At 55.7% G+C, this 23,212-nt stretch overlaps 1 protein-coding gene across 2 annotated transcripts in view; it reads left to right on the top strand.

The window, feature by feature from the left end:
- LOC144950056 (uncharacterized) overlaps window positions 1–23,212 on the top strand; it is a 95,510-nt gene that overhangs the window by 55,359 nt on the left and 16,939 nt on the right. For both annotated transcript variants that reach the window (XR_013640341.1, XM_078880040.1), the window contains exons 21-40: window positions 438–602; window positions 834–932; window positions 1,414–1,515; window positions 2,816–2,886; window positions 3,470–3,661; window positions 5,188–5,356; window positions 12,439–12,531; window positions 13,742–13,846; window positions 14,446–14,543; window positions 15,604–15,754; window positions 16,223–16,336; window positions 16,792–16,959; window positions 17,391–17,480; window positions 18,502–18,648; window positions 19,269–19,367; window positions 20,292–20,381; window positions 21,039–21,178; window positions 21,747–21,873; window positions 22,269–22,349; window positions 22,999–23,097. Coding sequence is in view for 1 of the 2 variants with exons in the window: in XM_078880040.1 (XP_078736166.1) it covers window positions 438–602; window positions 834–932; window positions 1,414–1,515; window positions 2,816–2,886; window positions 3,470–3,661; window positions 5,188–5,356; window positions 12,439–12,531; window positions 13,742–13,846; window positions 14,446–14,543; window positions 15,604–15,754; window positions 16,223–16,336; window positions 16,792–16,959; window positions 17,391–17,480; window positions 18,502–18,648; window positions 19,269–19,367; window positions 20,292–20,381; window positions 21,039–21,178; window positions 21,747–21,873; window positions 22,269–22,349; window positions 22,999–23,097 (2,400 nt within the window). In the remaining variant the exon portion in view is untranslated. The remainder of the gene's footprint in view (window positions 1–437; window positions 603–833; window positions 933–1,413; window positions 1,516–2,815; window positions 2,887–3,469; window positions 3,662–5,187; window positions 5,357–12,438; window positions 12,532–13,741; window positions 13,847–14,445; window positions 14,544–15,603; window positions 15,755–16,222; window positions 16,337–16,791; window positions 16,960–17,390; window positions 17,481–18,501; window positions 18,649–19,268; window positions 19,368–20,291; window positions 20,382–21,038; window positions 21,179–21,746; window positions 21,874–22,268; window positions 22,350–22,998; window positions 23,098–23,212) is intronic.

The raw sequence follows: 23,212 nt of genomic DNA, 5'->3' as shown, positions 1-23,212 counted from the left end.
GGGCTGACGAGATGACTGATGGGATGACGAGATGACGAATGGGATGACGAGATGGGAATAGGTTTCCCATTTTTTCTGGCAACAAAGCAAGTGTTAAGATGTTAAAACACCAAACTAAAACCTTCTACAAGGAATCATGTCTGCATTAACCACAATACTTGTGGTCAGAATGCAAACAAAAAACATACTCTGCTAATATATGCATTGTCTTTCAAACTGATTGGTCCACACCAGAGACAGCTTTCTTTCGAGCCTAGTCTCAAACGGTGTTAGACCAGAAGACGAGATGACTGATGTGATGATGTGATGACGAGATGACTGATGTGATGACGAGATGACTGATGTGATGACGAGATGACTGATAGGATGACGAGATGATCGGTGGGATGTTGTGTTCGTGGATGGCGTTTGAGTCGATGGCTGTGGCGCTCCTACAGGCCCATCGTCCAAGGGCTCTCCAGGCATCCCAGGCCAGCCCGGGACTAGAGGGGACAAAGGCCTTCCAGGAGACCCAGGCCCCATCATCCCTGGAGCCAGGGGAGTGGATGGACAGCCAGGTCGCCCCGGCAATCCGGGTATCCCCGGACCACCCGGGCCTCCTGGTACGTGGAGCAGCACTGCTGCCAGTGACGTGGGCATTGCTGCCGGCAGAAGAGAGAGAGAGAGCGCTCGTGTGCATGTGTACAACACGCGTGTGCATGTGTACAACACGCGTGTTTGTACTCGGGATGCGTTCCTGACATTTGTATTAAATCCAACAAATCGTGGTGCAGTGCGCTAACCACTGCACCCACCGCTCGCACGTGACCTTTCCCTCATCCTGTAATCCACAGCTACGGTGCCCCTGGACTTTGGCAGCACTGGCAGAGGTATCCCTGGGCCTCCGGGACAAGCGGGGCTTCCTGGCACTCCTGGCATCGCCGGCACCAAAGGTACGCGCGGCCTCACCGCGTGGGTGGCGTCACACCAGGTCTCACCTTGAATTCTAACGTAAACTCATGACGTCAAGAACAAAGTTATCCCCGTCTAGTCTTTACAGACCATTGGGGCAAGTGCTGATGGTGAGCACCTACGAAGGCTGGCTCAGGGTGAGTGGCCAGCACCACGCCTGACTGCCTTCTTTCTTTCTCTCCAGTGGCGATGTTTACACACGGCATCATATTATTATCCGTAGATCGGTACGGGTGTATTTATGATAGGAAGAGTGGACGATAGGAGGGTGGGTAACAGGCGTTTCACTGTAGTACCTAAGTGTCCTCGTGCAGTTTCCCAGGTGTCAATGAAAACATTATAGTGGCACCTTCAAGTGGCACCTTCAGCCAAACATTGAACGAGAGATCTCACGGTTCAATCATTCGTTCGTTCATCGAATGAGTGAACTGACTGTCGACGCGGTGGATGCTGCCTGCGCAGGGGACAAGGGGGACACGTGCCGGTCGTGCGGTCAAGTGCCGGTGAGGACTTTGCCGGGCGTGCCGGGACCTCAAGGACCACCGGGGGCCCCCGGTCAGCAAGGTGAGATCATGGCACCATGACGCAGCCCCGACACAGCACCACGTTCACAAATCTATGTCCGGGAATCGCAACCATTCACAGTGCACAAGGTGGTCAAGTCAGGCGTGCCGGCGATGTCCGTGGTAGGTGCAAGTCCAGTCTGCGAGGGTACAAATTGAGTTCCCCCCTCCCCCCCCCGAGTGTAGATACAGCAGGAGGATGATCGATATGGCGGTGCAGCCGTGAGATGACTATCGACTCGTTAACCACGTCACGTGTGTACAAGACGCGCGATCTTGCATCCCTCCCTGTGCGATGTCCCTTCTCAAAGTTGTCGGCGATCGGTCCTGGCCTTCCTGCCGTTTCTCTCCGTCCATGATATTACTCTGGAACTGTCCATCAGACGCTCCCGGTTGCATCCACTTTTTTCCATCAACATCAATAGACTTTGCCTATTGGAAGCGCCCGTCAAAGGTTACAAACCCGGCCCAGTCGGCCGAATCAATCTCAGCGGTGCAGATCCGTCAGTGTCAAGTCGTAGATTGATTTTATTTTTTGAGAAATCTGCAAATTGCAATCGCAACAAGGGGTGGGGAGCGAGTTTCAAAGCTTCATCGTTTGAGTACGAATTAGGCGGATCGACGCATTTTGTTTGTCATTTTGACAAAAAAAGCCCACAATTTTTACAGCAAGATGAAGACCCGACTCCTCGAACTTAACCGCGATTCAGTTAACAGTGACAATGTGCACAATGTGGGTGTTTGTGGGAAGGGGGTTGAGAAACTTGTTAGCGGAGCGGGTTTATGAAAGACTTACGGTGAACCACTTTGGTGGAGTGGCGAGGTCACCGTTGACGTCTAGCGTGCAGCAGGCGGCACGTGTTGTATTCTCCCAGTTGGAGACAATCGTTCAAATTTAATTCGCTCTCTTTCCCGGCTTCTCGTACCTGCGTCGTTCATTCCTTCATGCATTATGCAGGGTGCTTCTGGAGCCCTGGAGCCCAACGTTCTCTGAACTTTTGTGATCTGCCACGATACATTTAATCCCATTCTTCTTGCAATGTTGTGGAGGAGTAGTGTGAATGTGTCAGGCTTCTCAACAAAACAAGGCCTGCGTCACCGGCGTAGTCGGGGTCGGCGAAGTGGTGCCGGCTGATCCTTACGACCTGCGTTGATGGGCCGATATTATAACGCGAAGTATCGCACAGCGGGGCGGCTGGCGGTGAGGGGTAACCTTCCGGCAACAGATCCGGCAGCCCGTTGAGTTGCCGTTCATCACAAACACGGGTGCCTCTTCTCATGCTCACGTCTCTGTCGTGCAGGGAGTCCGGGCGGCAGTGGGCCTAAGGGCGACGGCGGCTTCCCTGGCTCTCCCGGCTTACAGGGACCTTCGGTAAGGCCCTGCCACATCTCCCCATCGTTACCTTATCATCATTACCACTTTGGTAGAGTGGCGCAGAGGTCAACTTTGGCATCATGGATGTTTGTGACCAGAGAACTGGACAGAAAAAAAACGAACAATACGCTGAATATAGTTGAATGCAAAGGATCCTTGAGTTGTCATGGCAGCCGAAGGAGGGAATGAACATCCAGCGGTGGACATTATCATTCAAAACCCTTTTTCAGGAGGATCTTGTCAAGTTTTCAAAGTAGGGGCCGGCAATTGCTATGTGTTGGCCAATTCAGTAATTTGCTAATTATTTTTCAAATTTGGGCCGTGGCCTACATTTCCTCGAAATTACATCATGGGGTCTTGTATTTTACAGTTAATACGCGCTGCAGTTATAACCAGGATGGCCTGCCGGATTCGAACCACAAACTTCTATGACAAGAGCACAGGCGTGCCACCGCCGTGCCGTGTAATCGCCCAAAGCTGATGATGAAGATGATGATGATAAAAGGGAAAGAGTCAGTCGTAGGGCAGATTTGTCACTGACTAAAGCATCACCCCCTCCCTTCTGCTCTTCCCCCATCAGGGCAGCCCAGGGGTGCCGGGCCGCCCCGGGGACTCCGGTGAGAAAGGGGAGCCAGGGGAGGCGTCCTCTCTCGAGGGGCTCGCTGGGGACAAGGGCGAGCCCGGCTCGTCGGGGATGCCCGGGAGTCCGGGGGCCAGTGGCCTCCCTGGCCTCGACGGGCAGCCTGGGAGCCCAGGCCCAAAGGGAGACCCGGTGAGTGGGTGGGTCGGTGGGTGAGTGAGTGAGTGAGTGAAGTTAGTGAGTGAGTGGGTGGGTGAGTGAGTGAAGTGAGTGGGTGGTTGAGTGAAGTGAGTGGGTGGGTGGGTGAGTGAGTGAAGTCAGTGGGTGGGTGGGTGGGTGAGTGAGTGAGTGAGTGGGTGGGTGGGTGGGTGGATGAGTGAGTGAGTGAAGTGAGTGAGTGAGTGAGTGGGTGGATGGGTGAGTGAGTGAGTGAAGTGAGTGAGTGAGTGGGTGGGTGAGTGAGTGGGTGGGTGGGTGGGTGGATGAGTGAGTGAGTGAAGTGAGTGAGTGAGTGAGTGGGTGGATGGGTGAGTGAGTGAGTGAGTGAAGTGAGTGAGTGAGTGGGTGTGTGGGTGAGTGAGTGAATTGAGTGGATGAGTGAGTGAGTGAAGTGAGTGAAGTGAGTGGGTGGATGAGTGAGTGAAGTGAGTGGGTGGGTGGGTGAGTGAAGTGAGTGAGTGGATGGGTGAGTGGGTGAGTGAGTGAAGTGAGTGCAAAGGGCAAACATGAATGCTACTGTGGCGGAAAAAGAATAACAAGCTACTGAATCAAATTCTCCGCAGTTGAACACAGAAACTTTCCAGCAACTGGCAGGGAATATAACCTACCTCGCGGTCCAGCGTTTGGTTTCTGTAAAAATGTTTTGGCGCCGCAAAAACTCTGCACCCTTCGCCACGTGTCCCGACACTCGTCGTCACGTGCCCCAACATTGTAACATTGGTCAGAAAATGTTTTTATGCTGCCGGAATCCCACGAGCTTTCAAGCTCTTTTTCACACGTTGCAACCACAAACAGTACAAAGACACGACATTATTGCAAGGTGCAGGAAAGGCAAACTAATCACCCCAAAAACATACAAATAAAACGAAACCATCCCCAGTGTGCAGACAGTGCAACTACACCTGGGCCCACAAGCCAGAGGTGCCCAGTCACCTGGCTACGAACCGGGGGGGGGGAGGCGAAATTTGACAGGGGGCCCCATTTAATAATTCCCTGTGCCAGGGCCCATGCCAATCACACACTGATGTGAGCACCTGATACGTTTCCTGCGTGTGACTTCGTGGCTTTGAGTTCGTTGTCGCGCGACATCCCACGTTATGCAGTCCAGCTCTGTTGCTTCTCCGAGCCAACGTGTTGCTGAAACGTTGCAGTCAAGCGCAAAGGCCTTTTACCAGCAATATATTCGGTGGCCAAGGTGTGACCTCTTGCTGCGCTGGAGGACCTAACAGTTGGGTTCCTACCGAGACAACCTCAGTCAACGTTTTACAATCCCAGATCTACGTGAACAGGTGAAGGCGCGGCCCTGCAGTTTCTTGCTTCTGCCGCTGGCGACAAAGGTCGCCAGCTTTATTTTCCAAGCTGGCCAGGTGCGAGTACCCACACTTCACCCCACCGCACACCGCCCGCCGATCTACGGACGTCAGTCCCAAACCTTAAGCGATGACAGGCGATCGCAGTGTCTCATCGTCGCTCGTGTGGCCGCCCCTGCCGCCGCACAGGCCCCGTTCGGATTCAAGGGAGAGCAGGGCTCCCCGGGCGGCGCGGGGATGCCGGGGACACCCGGGGAGCGCGGCCCCCCAGGATCTCCAGGGTTCGGGCCCCCGGGGCTTCCAGGGCAGAAGGGAACCGACGGAATACCCGGACGGGCCGGGATGGAGGGACCGACCGGTGAGTGTCGTCGTGTGTCTTATTAACACACGCTTGCACACGCTGGCACACGCTGGCACACGCTTAACACTGACACTCACTAACACACACTGACACACCGACTGCCTTCTCCTTCCGGTTTACCCGCTTAAGGACCCCCTACCTTTCACCCACGTCACCTGGCTCCGCCTCCTCGTGACGTCACATCCGGAAGGTCGCTTTCGCCCGCATTACACCACCCTCCCCCATAGAAAAAACCCAGCCGACCTCGGCTGAACAACACCAAAGCGTAATGCGGTGAACCGACCTTCCCCCTTAAAGGACACTAAGCATGCAATATAACAACAAGAACAACACACAAGTAACATCGACGAACGTACGAAAGCATGCGATAAATACGACGGCAAGAACAAGAACAATAACAACATACAATCAACGAAACGTAAGCGATTTGGAACGAGTGCGGGTCGCCGGCCCGTCCCGGACGGTCGGCGGCCCACTTGTAGAACGGGGACGCGATGGAACACGAGAAATGACAGGGGGTAATTCCCCTGCTGCGATTGGAAGTCCACCGACATCTCGTGTCCCTGACGAATCAGTCTTGGTCATATTCGGCGAATGCGCCTGCAGCGGGGTCGGAAGGGTCGCCGGACTTGAAGGTCCCGCAGCCTTGGCAGGCGCCCTCCGAGCAGGCCCACTCCTCCCCCGCGGTGTCACGGTCGGCCTGTCTGGAACAGGTACGACAGGCGCTCTAGCAAGATCAATGGACGCAGGCGGGGAAGAGTCAGAGTCAGCAGCAACAGACCCCGGCAAGGCAACATTGGGAGATGACGCATCACGTAGGGGAGCAACATATGGTTTCAACCGCGACGTATGAACAAACCAACGGCGAGAACCAAACTGAACACGCGCCGACTGTGGATTGGGAACCTCAATGAGGCGCACAGGACCATGCCAAGGTTTGTGCAATTTAGGAGAGGTCCCCGGCCGCACCTGCGGGCAATGGAGCCAGGCCAGGTCTCCCACCTTCCAGGGGCACTCCCCCTCAGACCGCCGAGCATACCGCTCGTTCCGGGCCTGGGCTTTGGCCGTAGCCACGCGGGCGTTTTCCCGCGCCTCCGTAACCCGGCGAACCGTGTCCTGAATGTATTCAGGGAGTGGTTTACGAGGTCCCTTCACCCCAGTACCCAATTGCACATCCACCGGAGGCACGTTTTCCCGACCATACATAAGGTAAAACGGCGAATACCCTGTAGCCGCATGGGGCGTCATCCTGTACGCCGAAAGCACTCCGGGGATGTGCAGATCCCAATCCGATTGCTGCTCACTCACAGTATGGCAAAGCATGGCAGACAATGTCCTGTTCAGCCGCTCAACCATACCATCCGTCTGCGGATGGTATGGAGATGTCCGTATCTTCTTAGTCCCAAGGCCTGCGCACACTTCAGCCAACAATTTAGAAGAGAAATTTCGGCCCTGGTCCGTGAGGAGTCTCTCCGGCGCCCCCTTGTCCATAATGTACCCAAACAAAAAGGCGTCGGTGATGGCCGCGGCCGACTGATCGGGCAACGGCCAGGCCATCGGCCAACGGGAGAGATACTCGACCCCTACCAGCAAATATTTATTTCCCCTCGCCGATGGTGGGAAGGGTCCCAATATGTCCAGTGCCACCAATTCATTGACTCGAGACACCTGAATCGACTGGAGAGGCGGCACGTAAGGATGTTTAGGCGGCTTACGCCGGGCGCATTCAGGGCACGCGCGCACGTGCCCTACGACATCTGTCGCCATGCCGTGCCAAAAATAATGACGTTGTAACGTCAACAAGGTCTTCTGCACCCCTAAATGCAATAGTGTGTCACAATGGAGAGTTCTAATCAACTCAAATCGCAAGGACGTTGGTACCACCACACGCCAGCTTTCCTGGAACCTTTCTTGCCACATAAGCAGACCATCTCGTAGAGCGGTTCGCGGCCCCACAGCCGAACTCGGACTCCCCTTGTCCCTCATAGACCGCTTCCGCATGGACAACAACGACTCGTCCATCATCTGTTCCCGAATCCAGACAGACCGCGGCAGATTCAAAACCCCATCAGTCGGTCCCGGTTCCATCGGAGTATCCGACTTCCCGACGGCCAACGTGAGCGGCTGAGAGGGGTTGAGAATCGGCGAACACCTATGCGTCCCCGACGCACATTTACAAGGGGCGCGCCCTGGTAATCTGGAAAGTGCGTCAGCGTTCGCATGGCGCACTCCCTTCCGATGTTGAATTTGGAAGGAAAACTCCTGCAGCGTGTCCAACCAACGTGCCCACTGTCCCGATGGCTGGTCCATTTTAAGTGCATATTGCAAGGCCGCATGATTCGTACGCACAATAAAAGAATGACCGTAAAGGTACGGTCGAAATTGCCGTAGGAAAAAAACAACCGCCAAAAGTTCTCTACGAGTGACACAGTAGCGTGTTTCCGCAGGCGACAAGACTCGGCTACCATACGCCACGACGCGCTCTACGCCCCCTTTAGACTGTGATAATACCGCCCCAATACCTGTGTCACTCGCGTCCGTATCTAGAATGAAAGGGCGATAAAAATCGGGATAATACAATGTCGGGGCCGTAGCCAATAGATCGCGCAGACTCCGAAAGGCCGCCTCTTCCGGCTCTCCCCAAACAAATTTCCGTCCTTTACCCGTAAGGAGATGCAAGGGCCTCGCAATCGTCGCAAACCCCGGCACAAATCTTCGGTAATACGAGGCAAATCCCAAAAACCGTCGAACATCCCCCACAGAGGCCGGAGTCGGCCAATCCCGGACACACGCCGTCTTTTCCGGATCCGTGGACACCCCCTCGGCACTCACAATGTGCCCCAAATAACGGACGGACCGTTGCAGTAGGTGGCATTTCTTTGGTTTGAATTTCAAATTGGCAGAGCGCATCCTCGTGAACACTGTCTCCAGCCGCGTTAAATGTTCCTCAAATGTGCGGCTGAACACAATAATATCGACCAAATATATAAGACACGTCTCCCACTGCAACCCCGTCAAAACGAGCTCCATCAATCTTTGAAACGTAGCAGGGGCCGCATTCAATCCCATCGGGAGGCAGTTGAATTGAAATAACCCCTGCGGCGTACGGAATGCGGTTTTCTCCCGTGAGGACTCGTCAAGGGGAAGCTGCCAAAATCCCGAAGAGAGGTCCAGTGTGGAAAAGAACTTAGCCCCCGACAATGCGTCAAGGGAGTCGTCCATACGCGGCAGGGGGTACGCATCTGCCACCGATATCTTATTCAATTTCCGGAAATCGACACAAAATCTCAAATTGCCATCCTTTTTCTTAACCAAGACCACAGGAGCGCCCCATGGGCTGTTAGATGGCGATATAATGTCCGCAGCCAACATGTCTTCCACCGCCCCCCGAACGTGTTCTCGCTCCGCTGGACTCATCCGATGCGAATTTAACCGAATAGGGGCAGCGTCGCCCGTCTCAATGTGATGGGAAAGCAAGGATGTGCGTCCCAAATCCAAATCGTCGGAGCTGAATACATCCGAATACGTCAGCAACAATTTACGCAGCGCATCACGTTGCCCCACGGACAGGGAAGAATTTTCGTCACATAAGGTAGCGATCCAACGATTGTCCGAACTCCTTGGCTCGGAAACACCAGCGACCACTCCTCGGCGATGCGGACAATCGTGCGTCGCAAACGTCGTAGTGGCATGTGCCACAACCGTACCGGCCGGAACACGGATGTTTTCCACCCCCGCATTAAGCACCTGTAAAACCGGTAATTGATCCGGCCGGACGATGGTCTGTGCCCCAACTAACGCCAATCCCGTTGTTATCGTGGCGGATGGTGACAACAAGACCCCTAATGCTCCTAGCCGATCGGGCAGGGGCTTCCGATACCGCAAGGGTATAAGCATCTGTGAACCAGGTGGGATGTCCACAGATGCGACGGACAGCGCCTGCACCTGTACGGCCGAAGCAGGTCGCCCCCAGGGCGACGGCAGAAACGAGATTCGACGGCCCCCCGGCAATTCAATACAATTCTCATTGATTTTAATCAAAATGGGCATCTTAGCCAAAAAATCCGTGCCTAGTAAGCAAGGAACCGCCAAAGATCTCGATATTAACACAACGCCCGAAGCCGACACATCCCCTATAGATATCTTAGCATCCACCTGGCCCACAATCCCCATACTACCCCCGTTTGCAGCGACGCAAGACCCATAAACCGGACGCACAGCCCCCGGCGGAATGCCCAACAGATGGAAAATGACATCCGATATAATAGTCGCAGACGCTCCCGAGTCGACCAAAATGCGCACGTCCACACCTTGTATGGACCCCGGTACAGTGGACGAACCCGTAGCGGCCGCGACAACTCTCCGTGCCAATTTGCGCCACTGCGTAACTGAATGACAAGGCCCCGTCGATTGCCTTTCTTTAACAACAACAATAGGATCGCGCAACACAGGTGGTGGGTGAGGTGTAAAGCCTTGCCGAGTGTCTGGTGCGTGCCGACATGCCTGTTTCGGAGGTTCCTTGGTCGGCTTGTCCGGTGTTGTGGGCTCCTGCTGCGGCGGACCCGGGAAGCGGGCCCAGCAATCTCTGGCGTAATGGCCCCTACGGCCGCAGCGGAAGCAATCGGCCTCGTTGCGCCGAAGCGCAGGTCCTGCGTCCCGGCGGCTCCGTCCCGATGGCGTAGCGCGCGGCCCCGGCCTTCCGCGTCCCGGCCATGGAGAGGAGGCAGCCGTCAGCTCCTGTGGACCCCGCTCATCCGGCACATAGATCGCCTTTGTGGGGTCCCACCCCATCGCGCCTCCTTCCTTGACGGGCCCACCCGTCCATGCCGCCACTTGCTTCCAGCGACGGAGATTAAACTGCGCGTCCAGACACTTTGCTGCCGCCCGGGACGTGAGCTTCTCATGCCCACACACAGGCATGGGGATCCCCAGATCCCGAGACAGCTCCAGCATTTTTCCCAATATGAGGGGCTTGAGCAGATCCTGTGGCGTGTCAGGATATGCCGCCATGGCCAGCTCCAACACCGCACCCCTGAACGCCACGGGCGATTCTTCGGGTGCTCGTTGTCGTTGAGCGAATCGCCGATGCGCGTCGTCAGGTGGCTCATAGGCGTCGGCCATTTCCTCAAAAACTCCACATAACGTCTTCTTCTTATCGGCCGTTATGGAACGGAAAAATCGCACAGATTCGTCGTCCAGTAGAGTCGGCAACACTTCCAAGGCCTCCGCATCGGTCCATCTTGCTGAACGAACCGCCGCCAAAAATCGGCAGGCGAAAGCGCTCCAATCGCCCCCGATAGAGAATTCCTTAACCGTAGTAAGGTGGCGACTCCGACTCCTTTTCACGCCGTCTTCCAATGATGGTTGTTGTGGAGGTAAATTCAAAATGGCGTCGGCCCGCGGCGTGGCCAAGATGGCGGTTTGGCGCCGCGGAGCGCGCAAGATGGCGTCTTCTTGCCGCGTGGCCAATGGCGGCGGCAGGGCAGGCAACGTGGCGGCCCGTGGAGCACCTTCTCGTTCCATCGTCGTCCTTGGCGTAACGAGATGACACAGATGCGCCAGGACGTCCTTGAGTGTCTCCAGTTGTTCTGCCACCTGTTGCCATCTTTGCTCAGCGTCCGATGTTGTTGACGGACCCGCCATCGCGCCGACATCTTCCACGCCCGTCCCCGTGCTCGCCTCAGCAGGGCTCTCCTCCACCACCCCAGCAAAATCCGTGGTCGGAGGGAATTCGTCGTCGTCGGACGAAGAAGCCGATGCTGGCGCCGGGGGAATTTTCTTCCTTACTTGCTTAGACATGCCGTTTCACTTCTGACCCCAGTGTAATAAAAGACTTGACCACGATATCTGGCTCAGTGTCCTTTATTCGGTCCGTACTGCGTCCCCACACGGCTGTCTCTCTTATTCTCTCTGTGCTGGTTCCGATGTCACTCCAGTCCACATCAGCAGCCCCGCTGCTGTTCTTGTCGCTCTTGCAGCCCCACAGCAGCTCCGCTGCTGTACTCTCACACAGCTCCCTTGGCTGTTCCTGCTGCAGCTCTCACGGCCTCGTGCTGTCTCGCCTTCTCGTCGCTCCTGCGACTCCTGGCAGCCACTCCGCTGCTCCTCACACACAACCTTACTGCCTATCTCTATCTGCAGCTTTACACCTCCCAGTAGCTCCCTACTGTTCCCAGGGTTGGCTCCCGCTTCTGACGGTGCCCCCTCGGCTCGTACGCCCGCGTGGCCCCACACCTTTCCATTCACACCCCGACTGCCTTCTCCTTCCGGTTTACCCGCTTAAGGACCCCCTACCTTTCACCCACGTCACCTGGCTCCGCCTCCTCGTGACGTCACATCCGGAAGGTCGCTTTCGCCCGCATTACAAATCCACACCGACTTTACTAAGAGCCACTTCAAAGCCCCATCTCTATCTCCTGGCTTTCAAGCGACGCCAAGCTTGGCTCCCGCACCTCAGAGTCATGCTCATTTATGTCCGTGAAATACCGTTCCCGTTATAGATTGCATTATTATTGTAGCACAATCAGGAATAGCATTGGGCAAACAAAAATAAAACTGAATACAAATCCCATGTAAATGAGGTGGTTGGGTGTCTCGGAGGTCTCCGAGCCAACACCCCTGAGACCCTGAGTGTGAATTCTGAGTGTGAATTCTGAGTGTGAATCCTGAGTGTGAATTCTGAGTGTGAATCCTGAATGTGAATCCTGAGTGTGAATCATGGATGTGAATCCTGAGTGTGAATTCTGAGTGTGAATCCTGAGTGTGAATCCTGAGTGTAAATCCTGGATGTGAATCATGGATGTGAATCCATATTCCACCGCGAGTGATTGAACTGGGCCCCCAAGTGTCCTGAGTTGACGATCTCAACCTGGCCACCGATGGCTGAACAAACCTCATGCCCCCTCCCCCACGTCGTGTTCTATAAATGTTTCACTTAATTTGCCTGCATTCCAGCTCTGAGAAGTCATCACATTGTGTCGGAGCGTCGTGCGATGAAACATTCGGTGCAGGGCATTGAAAGTTCGGATTAAATATCCTAAATACCGCCTCCTGCGCGCACCCCTCCCCGCTGTGTCCAGGTGGCAAGGGGGAGCCGGGCAGGACGCTGGGCCAGCCGGGATTCCCCGGCCTACCGGGCTCTCCTGGGGACGTGGGGCCCTCTGGTTCCCCAGGTAATCGCTTCTCACCCCCCCCACCACGAACCCCGTGGCGAGGTCCGCTCTGCCAAGTCGCTCCACGGCTGCGCGATTGAGCGTCGAGTTGATTTGATTTGTTATGTGGATGGTGCTGATGTCGTCAAGGAGCATAAACCATCAACGCCCGGACTCCGGTCATCTTCGCAGCAGCAGCGGCGTTTGGCTAGCCTTCCGAAATAAAGACGGCGGTCACCGCATCACACGGCGCTTTCAGATGCGTTCTGCGGACGTCTGAAATGCTCTTCCTCACGATTTTAGAAAGCCACCGGAGCTATGCACTTTTAAATCATCTAGATTGAAAACTAATTTCTTTAGAACTTATTTTTTTCTGATTATCAGAGTTGGCTACGTATGGTACGAAAGAAGTTCAACATAAATACATGCCTTGTAGCCAGTTTCCCAGCTATTTATTAACAAACTATTTTTTATTTTACCAGGTAAGGCCCACTGAGCTGTATAGCATTTTTTTCAGAAGCGACCTGCCCACAAGTGACAGCTCAACGAAGTGGCTTATCGCGTGACATGTATAGCAGCCAAATTCTCGAAATAACGGATGACCCAAAGAAAAATCCACACGACCACGGGGAGAGAGACGAGCAAACTCCAAATATACAGCAGCAGGCGTCAGGGTCTGAATCGATCCTGATGGTGTTGCAGGAAGTCTAAGTGATACGTTCCCGATTGTCCCTGTAATCACAGTGGTAGTTTCGTTGGTCCCAGCCAGTGATTGACACCGTGAGCACAGCAGCAACAACAGAGACATCGACGTTTTGGAGAACGAGTGCAGCAGGGTCCTGCAGGAATATTTCACAACGAACAAACGAGGTATTTAACGGTCGTGAACGAAACACGCGAGGTAAGAACAACAAAACAACAAACAACAACAAAACAACAGCGCAAATATAGCATGATGGCAAATGGTGCTAGAAAAGGTGAGGTACACGTGCAAGAAAGCTGCTCTGTGTATCTTAGTCTGACAGTGACGCAACGAGAAACAAGACAGTGAAAAGGTGTGGGAAGCAGAGGTGCCAGGCACAGGTGCGGGTGTGAGCTCTACCTTTTGGTCTCATAGGGAAATAACAACGGGCAGGCGGCCCAGAGTCGAGCCACGTGACTCTGGGGGTGCCGGACGGGGGCGAGAGGATCGAGGCGGCCGGTTTGAGCTCGATGTCCGTGTTTGCCGCAGGCATGCCGGGGATCCCCGGCACCCCGGGACTGCAGGGGGAGCAGGGGGTGAAGGGCGACGCCGGCTTCCCCGGGTTCGGGATGCCGGGGGCGACCGGGCAGAAAGGTGAGTGAGGCCGCCCGTTCCTGCGCGCCACGCGATTGACGCCGCCATGCTCTCTCTGCGCGAATGAAAATCGTACGTGTGTACGTTGAACCTCTGTCGCACCGTACGTAGCCAACCGTGCTCGTCAGAATTCAAGCGGAGATCACGGGGTCGTCCGTAGGAGGGCTTGGGGCCCAGGGCAAATCCCACCGTGTGGGGCCCCCGATCGATGCCTTCAAACTAAACCAGAAGTTTTACATCTGACACCCGCGACATCGAGACTCAGGGCCCCCCAAAGCGTGGGGCCTGGGGCAGTCGCCCCAATTCGCCGTACCCTAGGGTGGGAGCAAAACTGATTTTTATACCGTGGTCTTTTTTATTATTTACCACGGCTTCTGAGCGCAGCCCCAAAACGCCAGTCGGCCAGCAACAAACAGCACAATTGGCCAGAGCATTCGAATCACAACAACAGGCTTCGCGCCGCTATTTCGCGCCGAGCCTAACGCGGCGGCGGCGACCTTGGCGCTTGCCGGCCGCCACGCCAAAGCTTGGCTCGGCGTGGCCCCCCGCTCATGGCCCGCCGTTGACTCCGAGTTTCCTTCCACGTGGCCGTGCCGCAGGCGCGGTGGGCGTCCCGGGGCCTTCGGGAGGGTCGGGCGCGGCGGGCCGGCCGGGACAGGACGGCACCCCAGGGCAGCCGGGCCCAGCGGGACCCAAGGTGAGCGGCAACAAGAGCGGAGCGGAGCCCTGCCCCCGAACCCACAGCGCGCATCGCGCGTGCGACGCTGAGTCTGCGTGGGCCTCGCCGCGTAATTCCACGGCGACGCCACGGTGTTGAGATGTTAATTACCTCGCCTGGTATACAGGAGGTCGTGGGTTCGATCCCGACCTTGACGTCTGCTGTATATTTGGACTTTGCGTGTCTCTCCCCCTCTGGTCGTATGGATTTTTCTCCAGGTCTGCTATAAATTTACATGTGAAAATCCACTTTGTTAAGCTGTCATTTGTGGCCAATTCACTTCTGAAAAGAGCTACGTAGCTCAGTGGGCCTTATCTGGAAGAATAAAAATAGTTAGTTAGTTCATAGCGAACGGCAAGTGACGGCGATGACGTTTGGCGAAATGCGCAGCGGCTAATCGGCTGGTAATTGTGGTGCGGTGTGAGCGCCGAGCCAACGGTGCGTGGCGATACACATTTCTCATCTGCGCCTATCAAGTCTGACGGTCGGGGTTTTTCAATGAGAATTTGGCTGAAAGGATTCTGGCTTGAGCAGACCATGGAAGGAAGTATGTTCCCCCCCTGCTAGTTTGTGGAATTAATAAAAATGTCCGAAGTTAATCTCCTTCAACGGGCCATCCACCAATCGGAGCGATGCACTGTTTACCGTGACAGTTACGAGGGTACGGATCTGCGTCGTTAACTGCACGACGCCAAGAGTACGATACGAATACAACAATTGGAGATGGGAAATGTGTTGTTTGAAAGGCGCACCCAGTTTCCATTGGGTTGCAGCTTCACTTAAACTCCCCTTTGCACTCTCTCTATCGTGCGGCATTTGAAATACAACTGACAACAAAAATAATCGACGGTCGTGCGGACGGCCTCAGGAGTGGCCCTACGTCCTACGGCGCCCGTGCCGTCCGTGCGAGCGTACCCACGGTGGGCGGCGGGTGGTTGCGCGACGAGCGGATCGCACTTCGCCGCGTTCACGAGAGGACCACTCCTTTCCCTTCTCCGTCCATCGCCACTGATCCCTCGTGCGTCTCTTTAACGCGCAGGGGGAGTCGGGCGTCGGAGCGCCGGGTCTCCGGGGACCACCGGGAGTTCCGGGCCAGGGCGGGTTGCCGGGCACGAAGGGGGAGCAGGGCTCCCCGGGGCTACCGGGGATGCCGGGCCGGCCTGGCATGGACGGCGTTCCCGGAAGCAGGGGTAAGAGCCCCCCTCGACCCAGCCCCATGGTGTGACCTGGTGTTTGCCGGGCGGCGGTGTGGGCGACGCTGCACGTGGCCCGTGGCCCAGCGCTGTGGAGACAGCAGCGAGGCTTTGGCGGATCGCCGTGCAAATGTTGCGAAGCTCCCTTCCCCGTGGTTGTCGAGGAGGTGCCGTAACCCTGCCACCGCCAGGAGAAGGCGGTGCAGCAAATTTGGACCCCCTCCTGTTCCATTCCGGCGCGTTACAAGTTGCAATTATCATGAAAGGGGGGTCACGGACAATAACGCAGAGGGGTACGATACGGTCAACAGCACGAGTGGCGATACGATACGATACGATCGGCTTCTGCCTCGCGCTCTCACGCGACCTTCACAGCACTTGCCCCAACAGTCTGTTAAGACTACACGGGGGATCTTTGTCTTTTGACGCTTGCGATGTGCCGCCTGGGTTCTGTCATGTGCACAGGGGAGGGGGGGTCTCCGGGCATCCCCGGGCACCAGGGGCTTCCCGGCCTCAAGGGATTTGGACAACCCGGATCACCTGGCCTACCCGGCCAACCTGGTCCGACCGGCAAGGAAGGTCAGCGGCCCACATCACCCTCTCCACGCATCGTCCACATCGTCCCCTACGCCATCGTCATGTGACACATCATCAGCTGCACCATCATCATGGACTACATTCTCACTCGTTACATCATAATTAACAACATCATCAACGGCACCATCATCCTTTACATCATCATTATCATCAACTCCATTGTTACTCATTACTTCATGATTAACGACATCATCAACTGCACCATCATCAACTGCACGATCAACTTCACCGTCATCGACCACACCATCACACATTTGACGCATTGTCATGATACGAAGTCACCATACTTTTCGTCTCATTTTTACCGTCCCGTTTGTATTGTTTCTCATTTATTTGTCTCACTCCTACAGTTTGGTTCACTCCGTTAGCGTGCATGTAACCTTTGCACGTGCAGGAATTTGCATGAACAGTACAACAATAATAACGATTGATTGCAGGTTCTCCTGGCATTGCTGGGAGCAAGGGTGACCCGGGACCTCCGGGCCTCGACTTGACCGGGCCTCCCGGCGACAAGGGCAGCCCGGGCTTCCCTGGCGTGCCAGGCCAGATGGGGCCACCGGGTCCCATGGGCATCCCGGGGAAAGACGGGATTCCTGGATACTCGGGTGAGTGGGGCGGCTCGCCCGTCGGCGTGCGGGTGATCATGCTGAGACGAACGTTCACCTTCGTCCGCGGTTCCAATCGGAAAACCTTTTGACGACAAAAAAAAACAACAACGCGGCTTCTACGGAGCCCGCGCGCAGCTCGGGACAGCCGCCGCCCGCAGCGGCTCCTGTTTATGCAGAGGTGGGAATGAGCCAGAACGCCCCGGAACGCCCCGGAACACCGTGGAAGGAGTGAAGATTTGAACCAGACTGCATCGTTCCGAAAGGAACCAGGGACAATTGTAGTAGCGGCGTGCAGTGTCTATATGTACCTGTAAAGATACCTGTATATATATCTATATGTGTATATACCTGTCTAAAAATATACAGGTATATATCTGTGCGTGACCGTGCTCTGTGTACCGTGCTCTGTGTGCGTCTTCTCTCCCCAGGCGCCAAGGGGGAGATGGGGGTCATGGGAACTCCTGGGCCCCAAGGCCCCGTGGGGCAGCTGGGGGCTCCTGGCCTCGCTGGCCCCACAGGTGACCACTCCCCGAGTTCAGTCAACCGACACTCGCCCCTCTCGTTGTGCGTGCCGTCCGCGATGGTGCCTGCAGTGGTGGTGCTGTTTGTTCTGCGGTGTCCGCGGTGGATTTGCCGGGCGGTGTGTGCGGGGCGGTGTGCGTGGGGCGGTGTGTGCGGGGCGGTGTGTGTGGGGCGGTGTGCACGGGGCGGTGTGTGTGCCGGGTGTGGATTGCAAACTGTGCGGTGGTGTTCCTGACTTGGTCACTTGTATTTCGTATTTTTGGTAAATGACTCAATTATAAACAGAATGACGGACATGCACCACTGCCGTGGTTCAATGGTCAGCACGCGCGTGGCCGGTTCGGTTAGATTTCCCGTCGCGGCCTTTGAAACAACAGCAGCAGAGTTTTCCAAAATCCTTACCGCCTCTATCGACCCAGCGGTGTGAATGGGTACAGCCGCAGTTAATCGATGGGCAGGCCGCGTGCGGAGGGGTAGAGCGTGGGTACGGCCGCCTCTTCCGATTCACCTGCCAGTTGGCGTGGAATGGTAGAGCTCCCTCTAACGGAGGCAGTCATCATCACTCACTGCTTTCCACCCCTCCCTCAAAATTCACTTTCTTTGCCGAGTTCAGCCCACGACCCCCCCTGAATCTCCCCTCATAATCACCACCGTGTTCCTGCTCCCTCTTCCTAATCCCATTACATGGCTACCACTCATTCCCCATTCATCCAATCCATTCATCATCATTTGCTTTCATCAATTTAGTTTTTACCTAATCCACGCATCACAGATTCGCCCATTACTTCCTCTCGTCTGTTCTCCACCATTGCATTCACACGTACCATTCTTAGTTATCCTTAAAGCGCCTTGGCCAAGGCGCTATATAAATTGCGTTAAGGTAAGGCTCTTCCGCCAGCAGTGGCCGTGAGAGAGCAAACGAAACGCAGTGCTGCACCTTTACCTTCGTTCGGCCAGACACATCGGTCGGGATTGCCTCTCTCTCTTGCTCAAGACGTGCTTCCCGCTCTGATGCAGGCAACGCGGGTCAGCCCGGGCCGTCGGGCGACGAGGGACACGGGGGCACCAAAGGAGACAAGGGGGAGCGAGGACTCCCTGGGAGCCCCATGACCATTGCCGACATGCAGCTGCTGCAGGGCCCGAAGGGCGAGAAGGGACAGGAGGGTACGAAGCCACCGTCGTTGCGTCATCACCCGTTGCATGCGGTGCACCCACGAAGATCGTTCGTGATCGATTCTTTGGTCGGGTCACGTGACGATCGGGACAAATGTTTCTGCAGTTCTAAATTAACTCGGGAATTTTTCATTTTCGCTGTTACGTGGACAATGCATATGATGATGTTAATCGTTGGCCCGGGTACATTTGATTTAAATTTGAATTTGCGTTTTGTAATGGTTAATATCTAGTGTAAATCTAATTGGTTGTTCGTGTAAGGTCATGACACCTAACTCAGAAGCTGGGTCAGGTGACACAGTTAATTGGGCTTACACTGAACGGAATGAACTAGAAACCGATGGTATTGGTCATGATGATGAGTTTGTACCATTACCTGACTACTGGGTACGGTGGCTAGAGGAGTATTCTGTGTATATGCGTACGAGTACCTCGTGCGGTGGGTAAACATTGCCACTGGGGAGACAAAGGCGTGGTGCATGCCTTGTGTGTTGTGTCGGCCCTAATGGGTGCCCACTATCGGCACTTGCCCCAACAGCCTGTGAGGCTGCACGAGGGATCTTTGTCTTTGCTTCTGTCTTGTCTGGCTACGTGTGTCTACTGTCACACAGGGAATTCGGGCCAGGCCGGGCAGAAGGGATCACCGGGACCTCCGGGTTTGCCGGGGAACCCCGGCGCCGAGGGCCTCCGCGGCACGGACGGGAGCGCAGGTGAGCCGCGTCGACATCGTCGGTGACGTCGATGCTGCGGGGAACGCAGCAAACGGCGTGGGGGGCGTATGGTGCGAGAGAGCAGAGGTAGTGCTCTGGAGACTACCCGCTGTAGTCTACAAAGCGATGCACCAGGGTGCCCTGAGTGTTTTGAATGTTTCCTCGTCGAATTATCGCCGGGACAGCTCGGAACACTTCGCACGCGATAGGCGACTCACATCGGCGACTCATCTCAACGCATTTTTAAAGGGCACCCCCAGTGTCAGCTGTCCCTGTGTGGCAAAAGGCGGCTCAGGACCTGGTCCGCAAGTCGGTCTTTAGTAGACGGCGATGATTGCAATGTGCAGCCTCCATTGCGGGATTTGTGGGTACACTTCTAGTCCTTGGCAAATCTGGGACTGTGTCGCTGGCACACAATGGCCTGCATTTTGTCGGATGACGTCAGGAGATCTCTTAACCTCCACTGTAGCGCAGACGGAGCATGTTGTTTCACGTTCAGACACCCCCCCCCCCCGCCCGTAATCACCAGGGCGGTATGCCGGATTCCAACCGCGAACGTCGACATGAAGCGGCGAACACGCTCTCGCCGAGTCACGCCACCAACCCGTGATGAACGAGAGATCTGAGATTCTTCTCTCTGTCGTCTTCCGGTACAGGAGGATCTCGAGGCAACGCGCGTGAAGCAGAGAGAGACGCGTATCATGGCCGGGGGGATGTTTGTGGCCCTGAATGAAGCTTCCAGGCTCTCGCGTTGTTTTTGTAAAACGCCCCAAAAGATCTCAAACACGGCGGCGCGTGGGCGAACTGCGGCCAAACGCCGGCAAGTCTCAGTCCCCAGTGCGACTCGCGCGAGTCCTTTGGTCCTTCATCTGGAGTGTGCGTGCGTGTGCGTGTGTGCACGACGTGCTTGTGCGTTTATTTCAGGGCCCAAGGGGAACCCGGGTTCTGACGGTTTCTCAGGGCAGCCAGGCACACCAGGCCAGAAGGGCTCCATGGGAGAGATGGGCCTCCCAGGTAAAGGCTGAACCACCCACTGCGATGTGTGCGCGGCGGTCCACAGTGATCGCTCCGATGAAACATCCCACGGACTCGCTTCACTACCTCCAGACCCGCACGGAACTCCGCCTACCTCTTCCACGCACCCGGCATTAAACCGTATTCTCGAGCGTGACGAGTTGACGACCTCACTTTATAAGGCCTTCACGACTCAAACCGTGACGTGGATTGCGAATTGAAAGGTTACGGGTTCGATGGCCTTTACCCGTTTTGCACCTGCATGCATATTGCAGTAGGTGACAGATATGTCCAGTGGTCGCTGGTGTGTAAGTGGATGTTGTGGGGAGCGGCGGCGCAGTGGTTAGCGCATTGTGTTATCAACCCGGCGACCCGAGTTCCATCCCCACTCACGGCCGATAACAGTGACGAATATATGAATTGCGCCTGGATCTCCCATAGGTCAACTCAGCCTCAATTGTGTATCTGGTGATTTGTCTAAACAACGGCACTGGGGAGACAAAGGCAGCCGGGCATGGTGTCGGCCACCCACCCCCATCACGTGCTGCGCCGGCCTTCATAATAGGTGCTACTCGCTAACAGCACTTGCCCCGGCAGCATGTTAAAGTGTGCACGGGGGATCTTAGTGTGCGCGTGTGCGCGTGTGCGACGTTGCAGGACCCAGTGGGGTCGTGGGGAACCCTGGTCCCCCTGGGAAGCCAGGTTTGCCTGGCAACCAGGGGCAGTTGGGACTCAAGGGAGACAAGGGGAACTCCGGCGTGCCTGGGATAGGAGCTCCAGGGCTGCTCGGAGTTCAGGTGAAGTTCTGCAGCCACATTTAAGACCCTGGTCTGCTCTCGGCAAGCGTATACACGTGCGTGCGTGCGTTTGAGTGTGCGACCCGAGCTCGATTCCCGGTCACGGCCAACACCGGTTGACGGGTGCGGTGCTGGCCACCTACCCACCCCCTCGTGTGCCGTGCTGACCTTTATAGGTGCTCGCGAACATCGCTTGCTTCTTTCGTCTGTTCAGGCTCTACGGGGGATCTTTGTGTTTGCGTTCATACTGAATGGGCAGCGGCGGTGCAGCGGTTAGCGAGCTGCGCGACGATCTCAGTGACCCGAGTTTGATTTCCACTCACGGCCAACACCAGTCGCGATCATCTGAACCATTCCCGGGCCTCCTCTAGGTTTACTCATCCTCAACTAAGTACCTGGTGCGGTGTGTAAACATCATCACTGGGGATGTTAACACATCTTAGTCACACCATCTCCATGTGCATCTTGCCAGCATTCGTAGGTGCTCACGACTCGAGGGGATCTTTGCGTGTGCGTGATGTGTGAACGTGTACGTGTCTGTGCATGCCCCCTCCCGCCCCACGCCCAGGGAGAGCCGGGAAAGCCGGGTCAGCCAGGGGCTCCTGGACTCAAGGGGTCCACGGGCCTACCGGGGATGCCCGGATCTCCGGGGACAGATGGCCCCAAAGGAGATGTGGGCATCAGTGGCCTCCCAGGTAGGGCCCACGAGGCCTGCGAGGCACCTGTCCCTGTGTGTCTCCACGTGTTTACATGCTGTGTGTGCGTTTACCGATCAAGGCCAACATTGGTGACGAATCTCTAAACCAGTCCTGGGCCACCTCTGGGTCGACTGGACATCTTTGAGAAACAGCTTCATAGCTCATCGGATTTCTGCAGGATTAATGAAGATAAAGACCCAGCCATGAATGAGTACCTGGTGTGGTGTGTAAGAACATCGCCGCTGGGGAGACAAAAGTAGTGTGGTGTGGTGCTGGCCACCCACCCCCTCGTGTGCCGTGCCGGTCTTCACAGGGTTCTCGCAAACAGCACTCGCCCCAGCAGTCTATTCAAGGCTATATTTGTCTTTGTGTGTGTGTCTGCGCATTTGCAGGAGACAGTGGCAGGGAGGGTCCCAAAGGACAGGTTGGGCTCTCAGGCAGCCCTGGTCAAGCAGGCCCCCCTGGGCTTCCAGGTACCCACACACACACACACACGAGTATGTAGGTATGTGTCCTCGCCAGAGCGCCTGTGTCTCCACGGGGGGTTCAGGCCGTCCCCCATGCTACGGACTCTGGACACAATGTGTCCCAGAGAGGAAGAAGATCGTTGATCGGATTTTGAGTAAAAAACGAAATGTATTGTATATATGTAAAAAAAAATTGTAATTGTGTGTTGTTTATCACAAGTCAAGAAGTATCTAAGTCTGTGCTCTCGGGCGAACAGTGGCGGCACTGTCCTTGGCCAATCCTGGCCCGGACCTGGCTCATAAACTCAACGAGCCAAACGTCGACATCCCACTCAGACCGGGCAGCACTCACGTGCACGTTATTCCTGCACATTGGAAGCACGGCCGTTGTTGCCGTCCATAACTCGAGCAAACATCTCTCGATCACAGTCAGACGACGCCGGCACACGGTGGACCCGACTTGTTTTGCACGACAACGGCGCGTAATAAATTACGGTTAATACACCCGCGGTAATGACCAGGGCGGCTTGCCGGAATTGAACCGCTAACCTCTGCAACAAGCGATGAACATGCGTTGCTGCTGACCCATGATGGAAACGTTGATGATGATGATGATAGGAGTGATGATGATAATGATGTTGATGTTGTTTACGAGGTATCGGAGGACAGCCGGGGTTTCCTGGTTCTCCTGGCGAGAAGGGCTCCATCGGCAGAGACGGAATCCCCGGCACCATCGGCAGCAGAGGGGATCCAGGTGCGGACGAGCGCACTTCCGTTCCGTTATTTTGTTTTTTACACGCGGTTGCCGAGCACATTGGCCCCAAGGCCCAAAACGTGAAGCGGCCAGCAACAAACGGCAAATGTCGAAG

Source organism: Lampetra fluviatilis, chromosome 56 (genome assembly GCF_964198595.1).
Source record: "Lampetra fluviatilis chromosome 56, kcLamFluv1.1, whole genome shotgun sequence".
Taxonomy (NCBI): domain Eukaryota; kingdom Metazoa; phylum Chordata; class Hyperoartia; order Petromyzontiformes; family Petromyzontidae; genus Lampetra; species Lampetra fluviatilis.
Note: the sequence above shows the minus strand (reverse complement) of the source record. Positions and strands in the feature narration are given on the sequence as shown.